At 42.1% G+C, this 13061-nt stretch overlaps 1 protein-coding gene across 2 annotated transcripts in view; it reads left to right on the top strand.

Annotated features, from left to right (window-relative positions):
* The window catches only part of mettl22 (methyltransferase like 22), a 52741-nt gene that overhangs the window by 9457 nt on the left and 30223 nt on the right, over nucleotides 1–13061 (top strand). For both annotated transcript variants that reach the window (XM_039611144.1, XM_039611145.1), the window contains 3 exons: nucleotides 3504–3544; nucleotides 3822–3966; nucleotides 7152–7223. In XM_039611144.1, the coding sequence (XP_039467078.1) occupies nucleotides 3504–3544; nucleotides 3822–3966; nucleotides 7152–7223 (258 nt within the window). The remainder of the gene's footprint in view (nucleotides 1–3503; nucleotides 3545–3821; nucleotides 3967–7151; nucleotides 7224–13061) is intronic.

Below are 13061 nucleotides of genomic sequence, written 5' to 3'. Positions count from 1 at the left end.
AATTGGTGACAAAGGGCAGACCTGGAGGAGCCCAACACCTACCAGTAACGAGTTTGACTTACTGCTGGGGATACGAACCAAGTCTCGCTACAGTTGTGTAGGGACTAAATGGCCTGTATGTGGCCAGATACCCCATATACTGAAGCAACCCCCACAGTATACCCCAAGACCACAAAACACATGTAGACTGGTTGGACAAATTCCCTCGCACCCTTGAATATCCTGGGAAGGATAAAGAGCTGGTCCAGAGTTCCATGACCAGGACAAAAACTTATGTTGTTCCTCCTAAATCTGAGACTCAGCTTTGTGCTCTCCTCTCCAGTATCCTGGCACACACTCTCCTGGGAAGTGCTGAGAAGTGTGATCCCTCTTTAGATAGAGCACAAGCTCTGGTCCCCCCTGCACCACCCCAGACTTCCCCGCAACGTTGCACAGACGTGTCAGCCAGAGCAGCCCTACAACCTCCAGAGGCTTCAGGAACTCAGGGCGAATCTTTAAGTTGTCCCTCTTCCCCAGACTCCACTTCCCTGATAGAAGGTGTGACTGTGGCATTGAGGAGACCCTCAAAGTCTTCCTTCCACTACCTGACTATATCTTCAGTCTAGGTCAGCAGCATCTCACCACCACTGCAGACCGTGTGTCTGGAATACCTCTGCCTCCTCCTGAGTCATCAGATAGTTTGCCAGCTTTGAGGCAACCAATTAGACTTTTTCGATTACCCACCAAACTCCTTCTACTCCCGGGTTTTGTTTCCTCTGGACTCCCACAGGCCAGGGGTGGATCTAGAGAAATTTTCTTAGGGTGGCATGAGGGTGGCAAAGAAATCAAATGGGGTGGCAAAATCAAAGCCTTTTTCCCCCCCAAACACATATGCAGGTGGTTACATATGGTTAAAATGATTCAAATGCAGTAAGTATACACGTTTTTCATATAAATATAGTCTATAACTTAATTATTGTCTGTAGCCCACATAATTACACACTTTAGTTGCATAAAACATGTGAGTTTTGATCTTATGTACTATATAGCCTGTATAATAAATAAACATGTAGCCCAATAAGTATAAAATCCAGAAAGCTACACAACATGGGGCGGTTCATTTACAAACACAAGTCTAACTTAAGTTTCACTGTTTTTTGTTAGAAAACAATCACATTGTTTGATGCTTAAATTACACAAAATGTCAGAAATCTGCACTGTCATGAACAAAAATTTTAACCTAATTTTTCATGATTTGTTGGATGAACCCACTGAGGTCTGAAATACAACCGGCCATTTTTGACTCCTTTTGAGTTTACGTTTGTATTTCACCCTCAGATTGTTTCATTTTATTTTTTCCCCCTTGCCTTGTTTGGGATCATTCTTTTCAGCTCAACTGAATTTAGTTGTTTTTTTCACTGACATACTGCATTAGTATTACTGATCTGAAATCACACAAAGAACTTAAAATCCTAGTAGTATTTTTTACTGTAAAAAAAAAACCCCACAGACATGTTGAGTAAATGTTTATAACTTGAAATGCAAATATAAATTGTACATTTGTAAACATATACAACTATTTATCTAAAAATGCAGCCAATACACCTGCCGTTTTTTTTTTTCATTTTGTACAACCATTTAAAAATATTACTAAAACTAAGATGAGAGAACAATCAGGTGTTGCAATAAGATGCCCCACAAATGATGTGTGCCAGTAAAAAAAGTTTGTCCACCAAAAGACAGAGGAGAGCAGCACAGGGATAAACCTGCAGGCCTGACAGCAGGAGGTGTATCACTCCGCTGGTTTTCGTTACAGTGTTTACACTGCAATGTGCCTTTGTGACATTCATTAGTGCCCTCACTGACACACAAAACAAACGACTACACAACAGAACAACTACACAAGACAACACACTAAGTATACACTCAACACTAAACGTCACAAATCTCCCACATCTAAAAACTCTCTCTCACTCGCTCGCTCTGTCTCGCTGCCGTTACCGTCACTCCCAAAACTTTTCCCTCTTCCTAAACAACCAAATCCCACGTTTTGACCTTTTTTTTTTTAATTGGTCCACATGGTACATTTTTCCACCGATAGGAAAGAGGTGGCTTTTTCCCCTTTCTTTACTGTTTTCGCGCTGTCCTTAGAAAACGCTTAAAACACACACACACAAAAACGTGACGACAGTATTTAGAAAAAAGCGTGGCTTATATATATTATCATAACTCTGGATTTAATGGCCTGTAATTAAAATTTAAAAACTTTGAAGTCCGAACTTTCAAAGTGGGCTGAAACAGAGACTCAGCGTGGCTGCAGCTTGTTGCTATGTCAGCTTACATCAGTCATGTGATTTGGAGGTGCAGCGTGTCCGTGGACCACAGAGGGTTAATAACACTCACCTTCCTTCCATTTCCAGAGTGTAACATCCAACCATCTGTGTAAAATCCGAAATTCCCATGGTGCTGTTCAAAATGTGCTCTGGCACAATCATAAGCATCGCTTGCTACTGAAAACAAGAAAAAAGCCGTCCTGCTATGGGCTGAACCATTTGTTAATGGTGGAGGGGGGGACACTATGCAATATATTCAACTTTAGCATTTATATTCACTGTTGACTGTAACTACGCTCAAAGTGTTAATGCTATTTTATTTTAATAAACAACACTGTCATATGCAAAACTGGGGTGGCACTTGGGGTGGCAAGGGATCATTTTAGGGTGGCACTTGCCACCCCATGCCACCCTTCTAGATCCGCCCCTGCCACAGGCTAAAATTTGCTAAAATCATCTTCCTCCTCCTTCTTTTATACTTGATTTTATCCTTTGAAGATAAACTGCTTTTATTTCCAGTTTGGCGTCAAACTTGTTCAATACTCATTGTACAAACTGGATAATGGAACAGGCTCATGCTCTGGGCCCCTCACGTGTAATGCACATCTTCATGTAAATGACAATAAGATGTTTTCACATGGTTTGGACAGCATCAACTGTTAGAGAGCAAACTCACACCTGTCAACACACATTTGAATTCATTTAAGTAGGACAGTGAAAATCAGAAATACCATTAAAAGAGGTGTTTGTAACTCTAGAACTTCAACAAATTGCAAATGAATTATACTTCATACACAGACCAGCACCTGCACATTTTTTCTTTAATTTAAGACTATAAAAAATTAATAAAAAATAAAAATTAATAGTCTGATATCGTAGGTGATAAATAGACTGGACAGGTCCTTATGTAGGACTTTCTACTCTGTTCAAGCACTTAAACGACTTTTTACTACAAGCCTCTTTAAACTCATATTCACTGTTTGTTTTTCTACTCCCTCTCCTGAGCCTATGCTGTTCAGTCATTGACAGAGCTGTTTATTAAAACAGCTGCTGGATACAAACACACAAACTTTATCAGTCAGTTGACAAATGAAGATCACATTAGTGTCATAACAGGGTCATGTCCACAGACCTGGAGAAACGAGGAGAGTTTTTGGATGTGTTTAATAAATGTGTCCAATCTATTCACAGAGCACACGATGGCCACACCCATGGAGGATGTTGGCAAACAGGTGAGTTTATTCAACCCGGCCTGGGTTCGGGTCTGACCCCCAGCCCTGTGCTGCATGTCTCCCCCTCTGTCTGTTTTCCTGTCAGTCTCCACTGCATCTATTTGATAAAACCAGAAAACAAATTGGAGTAGACTGACTTTTTGAAAATTGTCTACATCCACTAGTATTTATCTTATATTAATGGAAGTATATATTCCTGAAGTATACCATGAAATTCTATGCATAATCAGTTGATATCAGATACGGCATCAGCTTATGTCTTCTTTGCTCACGTCAGGTGTGGCGTGGGGCATTATTCATGGTGGACTTCATCCTCTCTAACCCAGTCATGTTCAGAGGAGCTACAGTCCTAGAACTAGGAGCAGGGACAGGCTTAACCAGCATCATCATGGCAACCATAGCTAAAACAGTCTACTGCACAGGTACGATACCTTGAAGCATGTACTCTTCTGTTGTAAACACTGCAAACAACATCTCCAAAAGTTGAATCTGTTCATCTGGACGTAGCGTTTTGTGGGAGAAACGTTTCGTCACTCATCATTATCGTCCTTCCGGCAGACAAGGGTAGGTGCACAGTATTGCTAAACCAGAAAGACTATCATGAGAAGATTTTGTCACTGCTCAGTGATGAAAATACCTATGAGCCCCTGAAACGAGACCCAGGAAGTGGCTACAAGAAGAGGGTGATAGACTGTCTGAAGCAGTTAGAACAAGACAAGGCTATTGACCGGACCTCATACCACAGGCTGTACCAGGGGAGTCTACACCAAGTCTGTATGGTTTACCGAAAATACATAAACAGGGTGCACCTTTAAGACCGATTGTCTGCATGATCAACTCGGTCACCTATAACATCTCCAAGTTTCTGGCTTCGATCCTCAACCCGCTGGTGGGCAGCTCTGAACACCACATCCAGAACACCCTGGATTTTGTTGAGAAGGTGAGAGATGTCATTATGGAGGCAGATGAAACCATGGTCTCATACGACGTTACATCTCTCTTCACTTGCATCCCAGTCACGGAAGCGTTGGAGGTAGTCCGTAAGAGATTACAGGATGACACCAACCTTAGCAGCAGGACCACTCTCAGCATCGACCAAGTGTGTTTGCTTTTGGAAGGGTGTCTTCATTCCACCTACTTCACATACAAGGGTCAGTTCTACAGGCAGAAACATGGATGTGCCATGGGCTCCCCAGTTTCACCCATCGTGGCCAATTTGTACATGGAAGACGTGGAAACGAGGGCTTTGCTATCCTACCCTGGAACACCACCAAGCCATTGGTTCAGATATGTGGATGACACCTGGGTGAAAATCAAATCTCAGGACGTACCACATTTCACGGATCACATTAACTCGGTGAACCGACACATCAAATTCACCAGGGAGGATATGAAAAGTGGCAGGTTAGCCTTCTTAGACTGTGAGATTTCCATCAGTAATGGGGAACATCTAAAAGCTGACGTGTACCGTAAACCTACACATACGGATCAGTATCTAAGGTTTGACTCTCATCATCCACTGGAGCACAAACTGGGTGTCATCAGGACGCTACAACACAGAGCGAACACCATCCCCACTGACACAGCGGCCAGGGAGGCAGAAGAACAGCACATCAAGAAGGCCCTGAGTAAATGTGGTTATCCCAGCTGGACTTTTGTCAAAGCTGGGAAGGCGCCTAAAGAAAGCTCCAGCTGATCCAGGAGAGAAGGACAACCGCTGCCCAAGCAAAAACCTGTAGTGATCCCATATGTGTCAGGAGTATCGGAACAGTTGAGACGCATTTTTTCTAAACACCGGGTCTCTGTGGCTTTTAAACCCCAAAACACGCTGCGCCAAAAACTGGTCCACCCCAAGGATCGGGTCCCCCGACACAAACAGAGTAACATAGTGTACGCTGTTAAGAGCCAGGAGGATTGCCAGGATTTACACATCGGGGAAACCAAACAACCTCTAGCGAAGCGGATGGCACAACACAGGAGAGCAACCTCATCAGGCCAGGACTCTGCAGTCTATTTACACCTACAGGCCAGTGGACACTCTTTCAAGGATGAGGATGTACACATCCTGGACAGGGAAGAACGCTGGTTTGAGCGCGGAGTCAAGGAGGCCATTTATGTGAAAAGGGAAAGACCATCTCTGAATCGAGGAGGGGCCTAAGGGTACATCTTTCGCCATCTTACAATGCTGTGATTGCAGCCATTCCCCAAATCTCTGTGAATGGGACTCATGGCCATTGATCAGTGTTCTTTGATCAGTGGGTTTTGGTCAGTGATTGTTGATCAGTGGTCATGAGAATTTGCATAATTATGATTAAGGAACTGACCTCACAGCCCATTGTTCCTTCAGTGGGCTGTTTTCAGTCATTATGCAAATGTACTGTTTATAAGACTGGGGAAACCTGCAGTCAGCTGAGACTGAAGAAGTCACTTGGATGAGTGACGAAACGTTTCTCCCACAAAACGCTACGTCCAGATGAACAGATTCAACTTTTGGAGATTTACTTTCCTGAATGATTGAGAATGCATCAAGACACTGCAAACAACATTTACAAAGTAACAGCAACATATCAGATGCTGAGTGCCTGTACTGTGGGCTTTGTTTTTTTATCCAGTGAAAGAAAAATAAAGATTGCAAACAAGGAGATGGGTGTTAGTGAAAACCACTGTTAGCTGCTGTGGGCAGTGCAACCTTACCTAACAGTACGTTCTTATTTCACACTGTTACGACCCCCTCTGCTAGGCGACAGGTGGGGAGAAACATACACAAGCCCTCTCACAAAATCAGAGTAAATAAGGGGTTTTATTGCAAATGTTAAACTGAAAACCGACGGGGCTGTTCAACAGACCACCGGGCAAATAATTAATACACAAAGAAAAGAACAGGCAAGAATAAAAGCTAAGGGTTAACTAAGGTGAGCCAGCAAACACAAGACTCTAATAAATCTAAGGTCAGCTGTATATCAGAGTTTACAAACACAGTTCAAATGCTAGGCAGATGAGGGGGACACTGCATGTTCACTTCAGAGCAGCAGTTCCCCTCAGTGTGAAGAATCTTCAGCCTTTTTATACTCCCAGGTGCAGACAATCAGCCAGTCAGTTGGTCTTAGAGTGTCATGGGATCTCCAGGCAGCCAATCGTCCGCGTGGTCTGGCACACTTTGATCTGCATAAAAGAAGGCTGGCACAGGACTCCCAGCAGCCAGCCATCCACGAGTCCTAGCACACTTGGATTTGCATAAACAAAAGGGCAGTCTCACTTCCTCCAAGGCCCATGGCCGTAACACCCCTCCCCCTAAAATACAAGACTACGTTTTGTATACACAGATTTCAATATTCGTGACAGACAACAAAACAAGTCATACTCACAACCAGGAGAGGCCATCAGCATTTTCTGATCCTTTTATATGCCAAATCTCCAAGTTGTACTCTTGCAGCAGCAAGGCCCATCGCATGAGTCGTTGATTGTGGTTAAATATTCGGGCAAGAAATACAAGTGGATTATGATCAGTGTACACAACAACGGGTAATGCACCTTTTTCAGGACTTAGATCGAATAACAAATATTTGACTGTTTATTTAGGTTTGTTTTTTTCATTTTTGTTCTACAGATGTGGGAGAAGACCTTCTACAGATGTGTAAAAGAAATATAGCGTTAAATAAACACATGCTGAAGTCTGCAGGTGAGAAAACTGTCAAATCAGCTAGTCATAGGTTCCCTCAGTGTACACACCACACACACAAACACAGAAATACTGCTGGAGACCATATATATATATATATATATACACATACACATACATATATATATATATATATATATATACACATACATATATACTAGGGCTGTCAAATGATTAAAATTTTTAATCAGATTAATCACAGCCTAAAAATTAATTAATCATGATTAATCGCAACTCGAAATATGACCAAAATGTGTGCAAACATATGGACAGATAGCGGATTTTTACACACTTGTTAGTGTTATTTAATGCTAAGACCACGCTGAGTGGCCTGCGTTCACTCAGCATGGTCTGACGTAGGCTGGGTGTTGTGCTGGAAGCGAATTAATCACAGCCTAAAAATTGATTAATCGCAACTCGAAATATATGTGTATATGTGTATATATGTGTAAAAATCGGGACAGATAGTGGTTTTTAACACACTTGTTTGTTTTATTTATTATTAATTGTGAGTACAAGCAGTACAAGCAGAACAGGGCTTCAAATAATTGTGAGGATTTTTACTGAATGTTTTCCACCCGTTTAAATCTAGCACATTGTTTTATCCATATACATCTTCAAGTTCACAGAACATAGGCCTAATTCAACAGGCAAAATAGAAAAAATCTCCAATCATCCTTTTGGGTAAGGTAGATTAGTGCAAAAAAATATGAACAACAGTGAAAAGTATTGTTTAAATCACATTCAACCATAGAACAAGCTCTAAACACACGGTCCTCTGGTCTACTCATCCTTCAGCCAGTTGCTGAGACAAACCAACTTGTCCACGTTCTCTGAGTGCAGAGCAGACCTCTTCTTGTTCACAATGTGCCCTGCTACAGAGAACAGCCTCTCACAGGGCACTGTGGAGGCAGGAGTGGCCAGGTATCTGCGAGCAAGGCGGGCCAGCTGGCTGTGGGCTCCTGCATGAGCTGCCCACCACTGTAAGGGACAGTCCTCTAAGGCAGTGCAGGGCTCTGCTCTGTAGCGCTGTATGGCTCTGTCCTGCTGTACCTCCTCCTCTGACTCAGAGTCAGAGTCCATCTGCAGCAGGCTCAGCCTCTTCTTGGCTGGACCTTCTTCTGCAGTGTGTGATCTTCTAGGAGAGTCTTCATGCAGCATGCCTGCCAGTGTGGTCCACACTGCTTCTCTGTCAGTCTTGGGCACACTGCGTGGTCTTTAAAACGTGGGTCCAGTGCAGTTGCGATCTGGAGCCATGCATAGTTGGTATGTTCCTGGCGGGAAGCAAGGTCTTCCTTAAACTTCTCTTTAAACCTCACCACATATGCAGGGTCTTCATCAGTTACTTCCATGACACGGCGCAGGTGGCAGAAGGCTGGTAGAACTACAGAGCAGGAGACGAGACCTCTCCTCCCAGCAGTTCAGTCACATATCTGCAGTGGAATACACACACACACACACACACACAGATAAGACAGCAGCAAATTAAAAAAGCTTTTAATACTAGGTAATATTAATAAAATATTTGATTTCATTTATTTTTAAATAAGACATTTTCATAATAACAAAACTGATTTAAGATGTATGTTTGATACATTTAATCTAAACCTACAATTATGGTCACAATGACAGGCTCACCTGCAGGGCTCTAGAAGTGTCTCCAGTCTCTGGAGTTTGTCCCACTCTGGAGGCGTCAGGAGGACAAGTTTATGCTTTTGTTTATCCAGAGTCGCGGTTACTGCAGTTTGGTTGCGGATCAAGCGCTTCACCATCTCCAGCGTGGAGTTCCAGCGCCGTAGGCACGTCCTGGGCCAACGGCTCCTGCTTGCGCCCAGTGACACCTGCTCTGCGTTCAGCTCTGCTGTGTTTGCTGGGCTGTGCTTAAAATGGCCAACAATTTTGCGGCATTTGGCCAGCGCAGTGACAAAGCCACTGTCTGCGAGACTCACTGTGATGCATCTCTGTAGAATGTGCACGGTACACGGCATGTGATTGAATGGCATGATGCGAGCCGCGGCGATCATATTGCGCGCACTGTCCGTGCCTACTGTTGTCACCTTCTCCTCAATTCTCCACCTGCGAGCAACAATCTGGAACTGCTCTGCACAAGCCTCCACAAAGTGCCGCTCTTCCGTTTTCATTATAGTCAGCACAAAGGATGTCAGACCCCAGGCTTCAGTGATTAAATGCGCAGTAACTCCCAGGTAATTGTCATTACTCAATGATGTCCAGTGGTCTCCTGTCAGAGCCACGCATTCTGTGTGAACTAAAGCCTCTTCTTTTTTCTTTTTCTCCGTTTCATACAGTTCGTGGATTCGAATTGTTATTGTGCTTCTCGCTGGGGGCTTGTAGGACGCGTCCCCGAGATGCAACCTTTAAAACATCCGCAAAGCCCTTGTCCTCCACAATGCTTAGCGGTCTACAGTCCTTTGCTATCCATTTGGCTATATTGTCGGTCAGTTTGTCCAAAGAAGACTTACCGAGTGGCCTGCGTTCACTAAGAGTGGTCTGACGCAGGCCGGGTGAAGCTGCTGCCCCGACAAACGCGTGTTTGGCATTAAGGTGGTATTTTAAGGTCGAATTTGAACGGTGAAATTGAAACTCTTTACTACAGTGAGTGCAAATTACAACGCGTTTGTTTATTGTCCCATCTATGTTCTTCTTGTATTTAAATTCCCCATCCAGAAGGCCATCCTGTTCCTGCTTCTCCATTTTCAGTGGCGCGGTAAACAAATCAAGTGGAATTATGGGAGCGACTTTTCTGCGTGTTGCGCTAAATAGTTAAATATTCTAACGTAATTAATTCCAAAATTTAATTATCGCAATTAACGCGTTAATTTCGACAGCTATAATATATACACATACATATATATATATATATATATATATATATATACAGTTAAGCCCATAATTATTCATACCCCTGCTGAATTTTGACTTAAAGTTACTTTTGTTCAACAAGCAAGTTCTTTTTTTGAGCAGAAATGACACAGGTGTCTCCCCAAAGATAATAAGATGATGTACAAGAGGCATCATTGTGGAAAAAAATATTTCTCAGGTTTTATTTATATTTTAGCAAAAAGTATCATGTCCAGAATTATTCATACCCTTCTCAATAATCAATAGAAAAAAGCCTTTATTGGCTATTACAGCAATCAAACGCTTCCTATAATTGCAGACCAGCTTTTTGCATGTCTCCACAGGCATTTTTGCCCATTCATCTTTAGCAATGAGCTCCAAATCTTTCAGGTTGGAGGGTCTTCTTGCCATCACCCTGATCTTTAGCTCCTCCACAGATTCTCAATTGGATTCAAGTCAGGACTCTGGCTAGGCCACTGCAAAACGTTAATGTTGTTGTCTGCTAACCATTTCTTCATCACGTTTGCTGTATGTTTTGGGTCATTGTCATGCTGAAATGTCCACTGGTTCCCAAGGCCAAGTTTTTCTGCAGACTGCCTGATGTTGTTGTTGAGAATCTTCATGTATTGCTCTTTTTTCATGGTGCTGTTTACTGTGATTAGGTTCCATGGTCCATTGGCTAAAAACATCCCCAAAGCATTAGGTTCCCACCACCATGTTTGACAGTGGGGATGGTGTTCTTTGGGTTGAAGGCTTCTCCATTTTATGCCAAATGAAGGCAACATCATTGTGACCAAATAAATCAATTTTGTTTCATCTGACCATAACACTGAAGACCAGAAACCTTCTTCTTTGTCCAGATGAGCATTTGCAAAGGCCAAATGAGCTTTTGCATGCCTTAGAAGTGCCTGGAGAAGTGGCGTTTTCCTTGGTCTGCATCCGTGGAACCCAACAGTGTCCGTTGGACTGTCTGCCTTGAGACATTGCCACCAGCAGAGCCCAGATTCACCAGAATGGCCTTGGTGGTGATCCTTGGATTCTTTTTCACCTCTCTCACTATTCTCCTGGCCAGCACAGGTTTCACTTTTGGCCTCCGACAACGTCCTCTGAGATTTTCCACAGTGCGGAACATCTTGTATTTTTTAATAATACTTTGCACTGTAGCCACTGGAACTTGAAAACATTTGGATATGGCCTTGTAGCCCATTCCTCACTTGTGAGCAGCCACAATGTGCAGCTGCAGGTCCTCACTGAGTTCCTTTGTCTTAGCCATGAATGTCCACAGACCACCTGCAGAGAGCTGCTGTTTTTCACCTGTTGAGTTGATCAAAACAGCTATTTCCAACTAGAAAAATTTGCATTTCCTGCAGTGTGGATGCTTTAAAGCTGAAGCTGTCTGCTGAAACTAGCTGAAAAAGCTGAAAAGTTGCAGAAATTGTAAAAACTTTGCAGAAGCAAAGGAACTTTGCTAAAATGTAGTAACTTAGCAGAACTGTAATATCTTAGAGGAAACATAATACTTGGCAGAAATATTGTAACTTAGCAGAAACACGATAACTTCTCAAAAATACAAGAATTTAGGAGAAATAGTATAAGATAACAGAAAGAATATATTTAGCCAAACATTCTTGAACATTACAGAAATACTATGATTTAGAAAAACAGTACAACATAGCAGAAATGCTGCAATTTACCAGAGACACTGCAATATACTATGAATATTGTAATTTTAAATAAATACTATGTTTTAGCAAAAATACTCCAGTTTAGCACAAATATTATAACATAGCAGAAATACTATTCTATAGCAGAAATGCTATATTTAGAAAGAAAAATATAATATAGTAGAAATACTATGATTTAGCAGAAATCCTACAATATAGCTTAATAACAATGATTTAGAACAGATACTATGATTGAGCAGAATAGTAATAACTTAAGTGAAAATATTGGAAAGGTAAAATGACAAGCTGAATAAAAAGGAACATGGTTAAGTTTGCTCAAAACTCATTTTTGTTTACCTCTGAAAAAATAAAATAAAAATACATTTAGGAAAAAAACAAATAAGAACAGCCAACAGATACATGCACAATCAAATATGGATACAAAAATGTACAGAGAGAGACACACAGAATGGGTCTATGCCAGTCAACCAGTCTGAATATATTATATTTTTATCCAACAATGAGATGCTGCCCTAAAAGGGTCTTTGTGTGTGTGTGTGTGTGTCTCTCACTCACACACACACACACACACACACACACACACACACACACACACACACACACACACACACACACACACACACAGCATCAGCAGCAGAAAGTGAATAGGGACTGTTAACAGCATGTTTCTAGGTCAGTCAAACAGCTGTGAGCTGCTAAATTTGAATCCACCAATCAGAGAGGCTGTGTGCTTTTTTCCGCCAAAACAGGTGCACCTGTTTTTACACACACGCAGCACAGAGACAGGATTTTGCAGTCTATTTCTCATAGTCAGGATTCCCCTCAAACAAACAGCCATAAATTCCTAACTGTAGGGGCTAAAACGGTCATTCTTAGACCGTTTTGTTCAGAAGACATGGGGGAATCTTGAAATGTTGACCATTTAAAATAAAAATATGAAATATTATAGATATATGACATAGATGATTGGTTGGCTTAGAAGCCACGAAGGCCCCAATATGCAAATTTGAATGTGCCAGCCCTCAGATATGATTGGCTGGCTGGGAAGCCATGAAGGCAACAATATGCAAATTTGAATGTGCCAGCCCTCAGATATGATTGGTTGTCTTAGAAGCCATGAATGCCCCAATATGCAAATTTGAATGTGCCAGCCCTCAGATATGATTGGCTGGCTGGGAAGCCATGAAGGTAAAAATATGCAAATTTGAATGTGCAAGCCCTCAGATATGATTGGTTGTCTTAGAAGCCATATAAAAAGCAGTAAAACTATACTATGATTTGGTAGAAAAACTAT

This window comes from Oreochromis aureus, linkage group 4, assembly GCF_013358895.1.
Source record: "Oreochromis aureus strain Israel breed Guangdong linkage group 4, ZZ_aureus, whole genome shotgun sequence".
Taxonomy (NCBI): Eukaryota; Metazoa; Chordata; class Actinopteri; order Cichliformes; family Cichlidae; genus Oreochromis; species Oreochromis aureus.
This window is presented reverse-complemented; position numbering and strand designations above follow the sequence as displayed.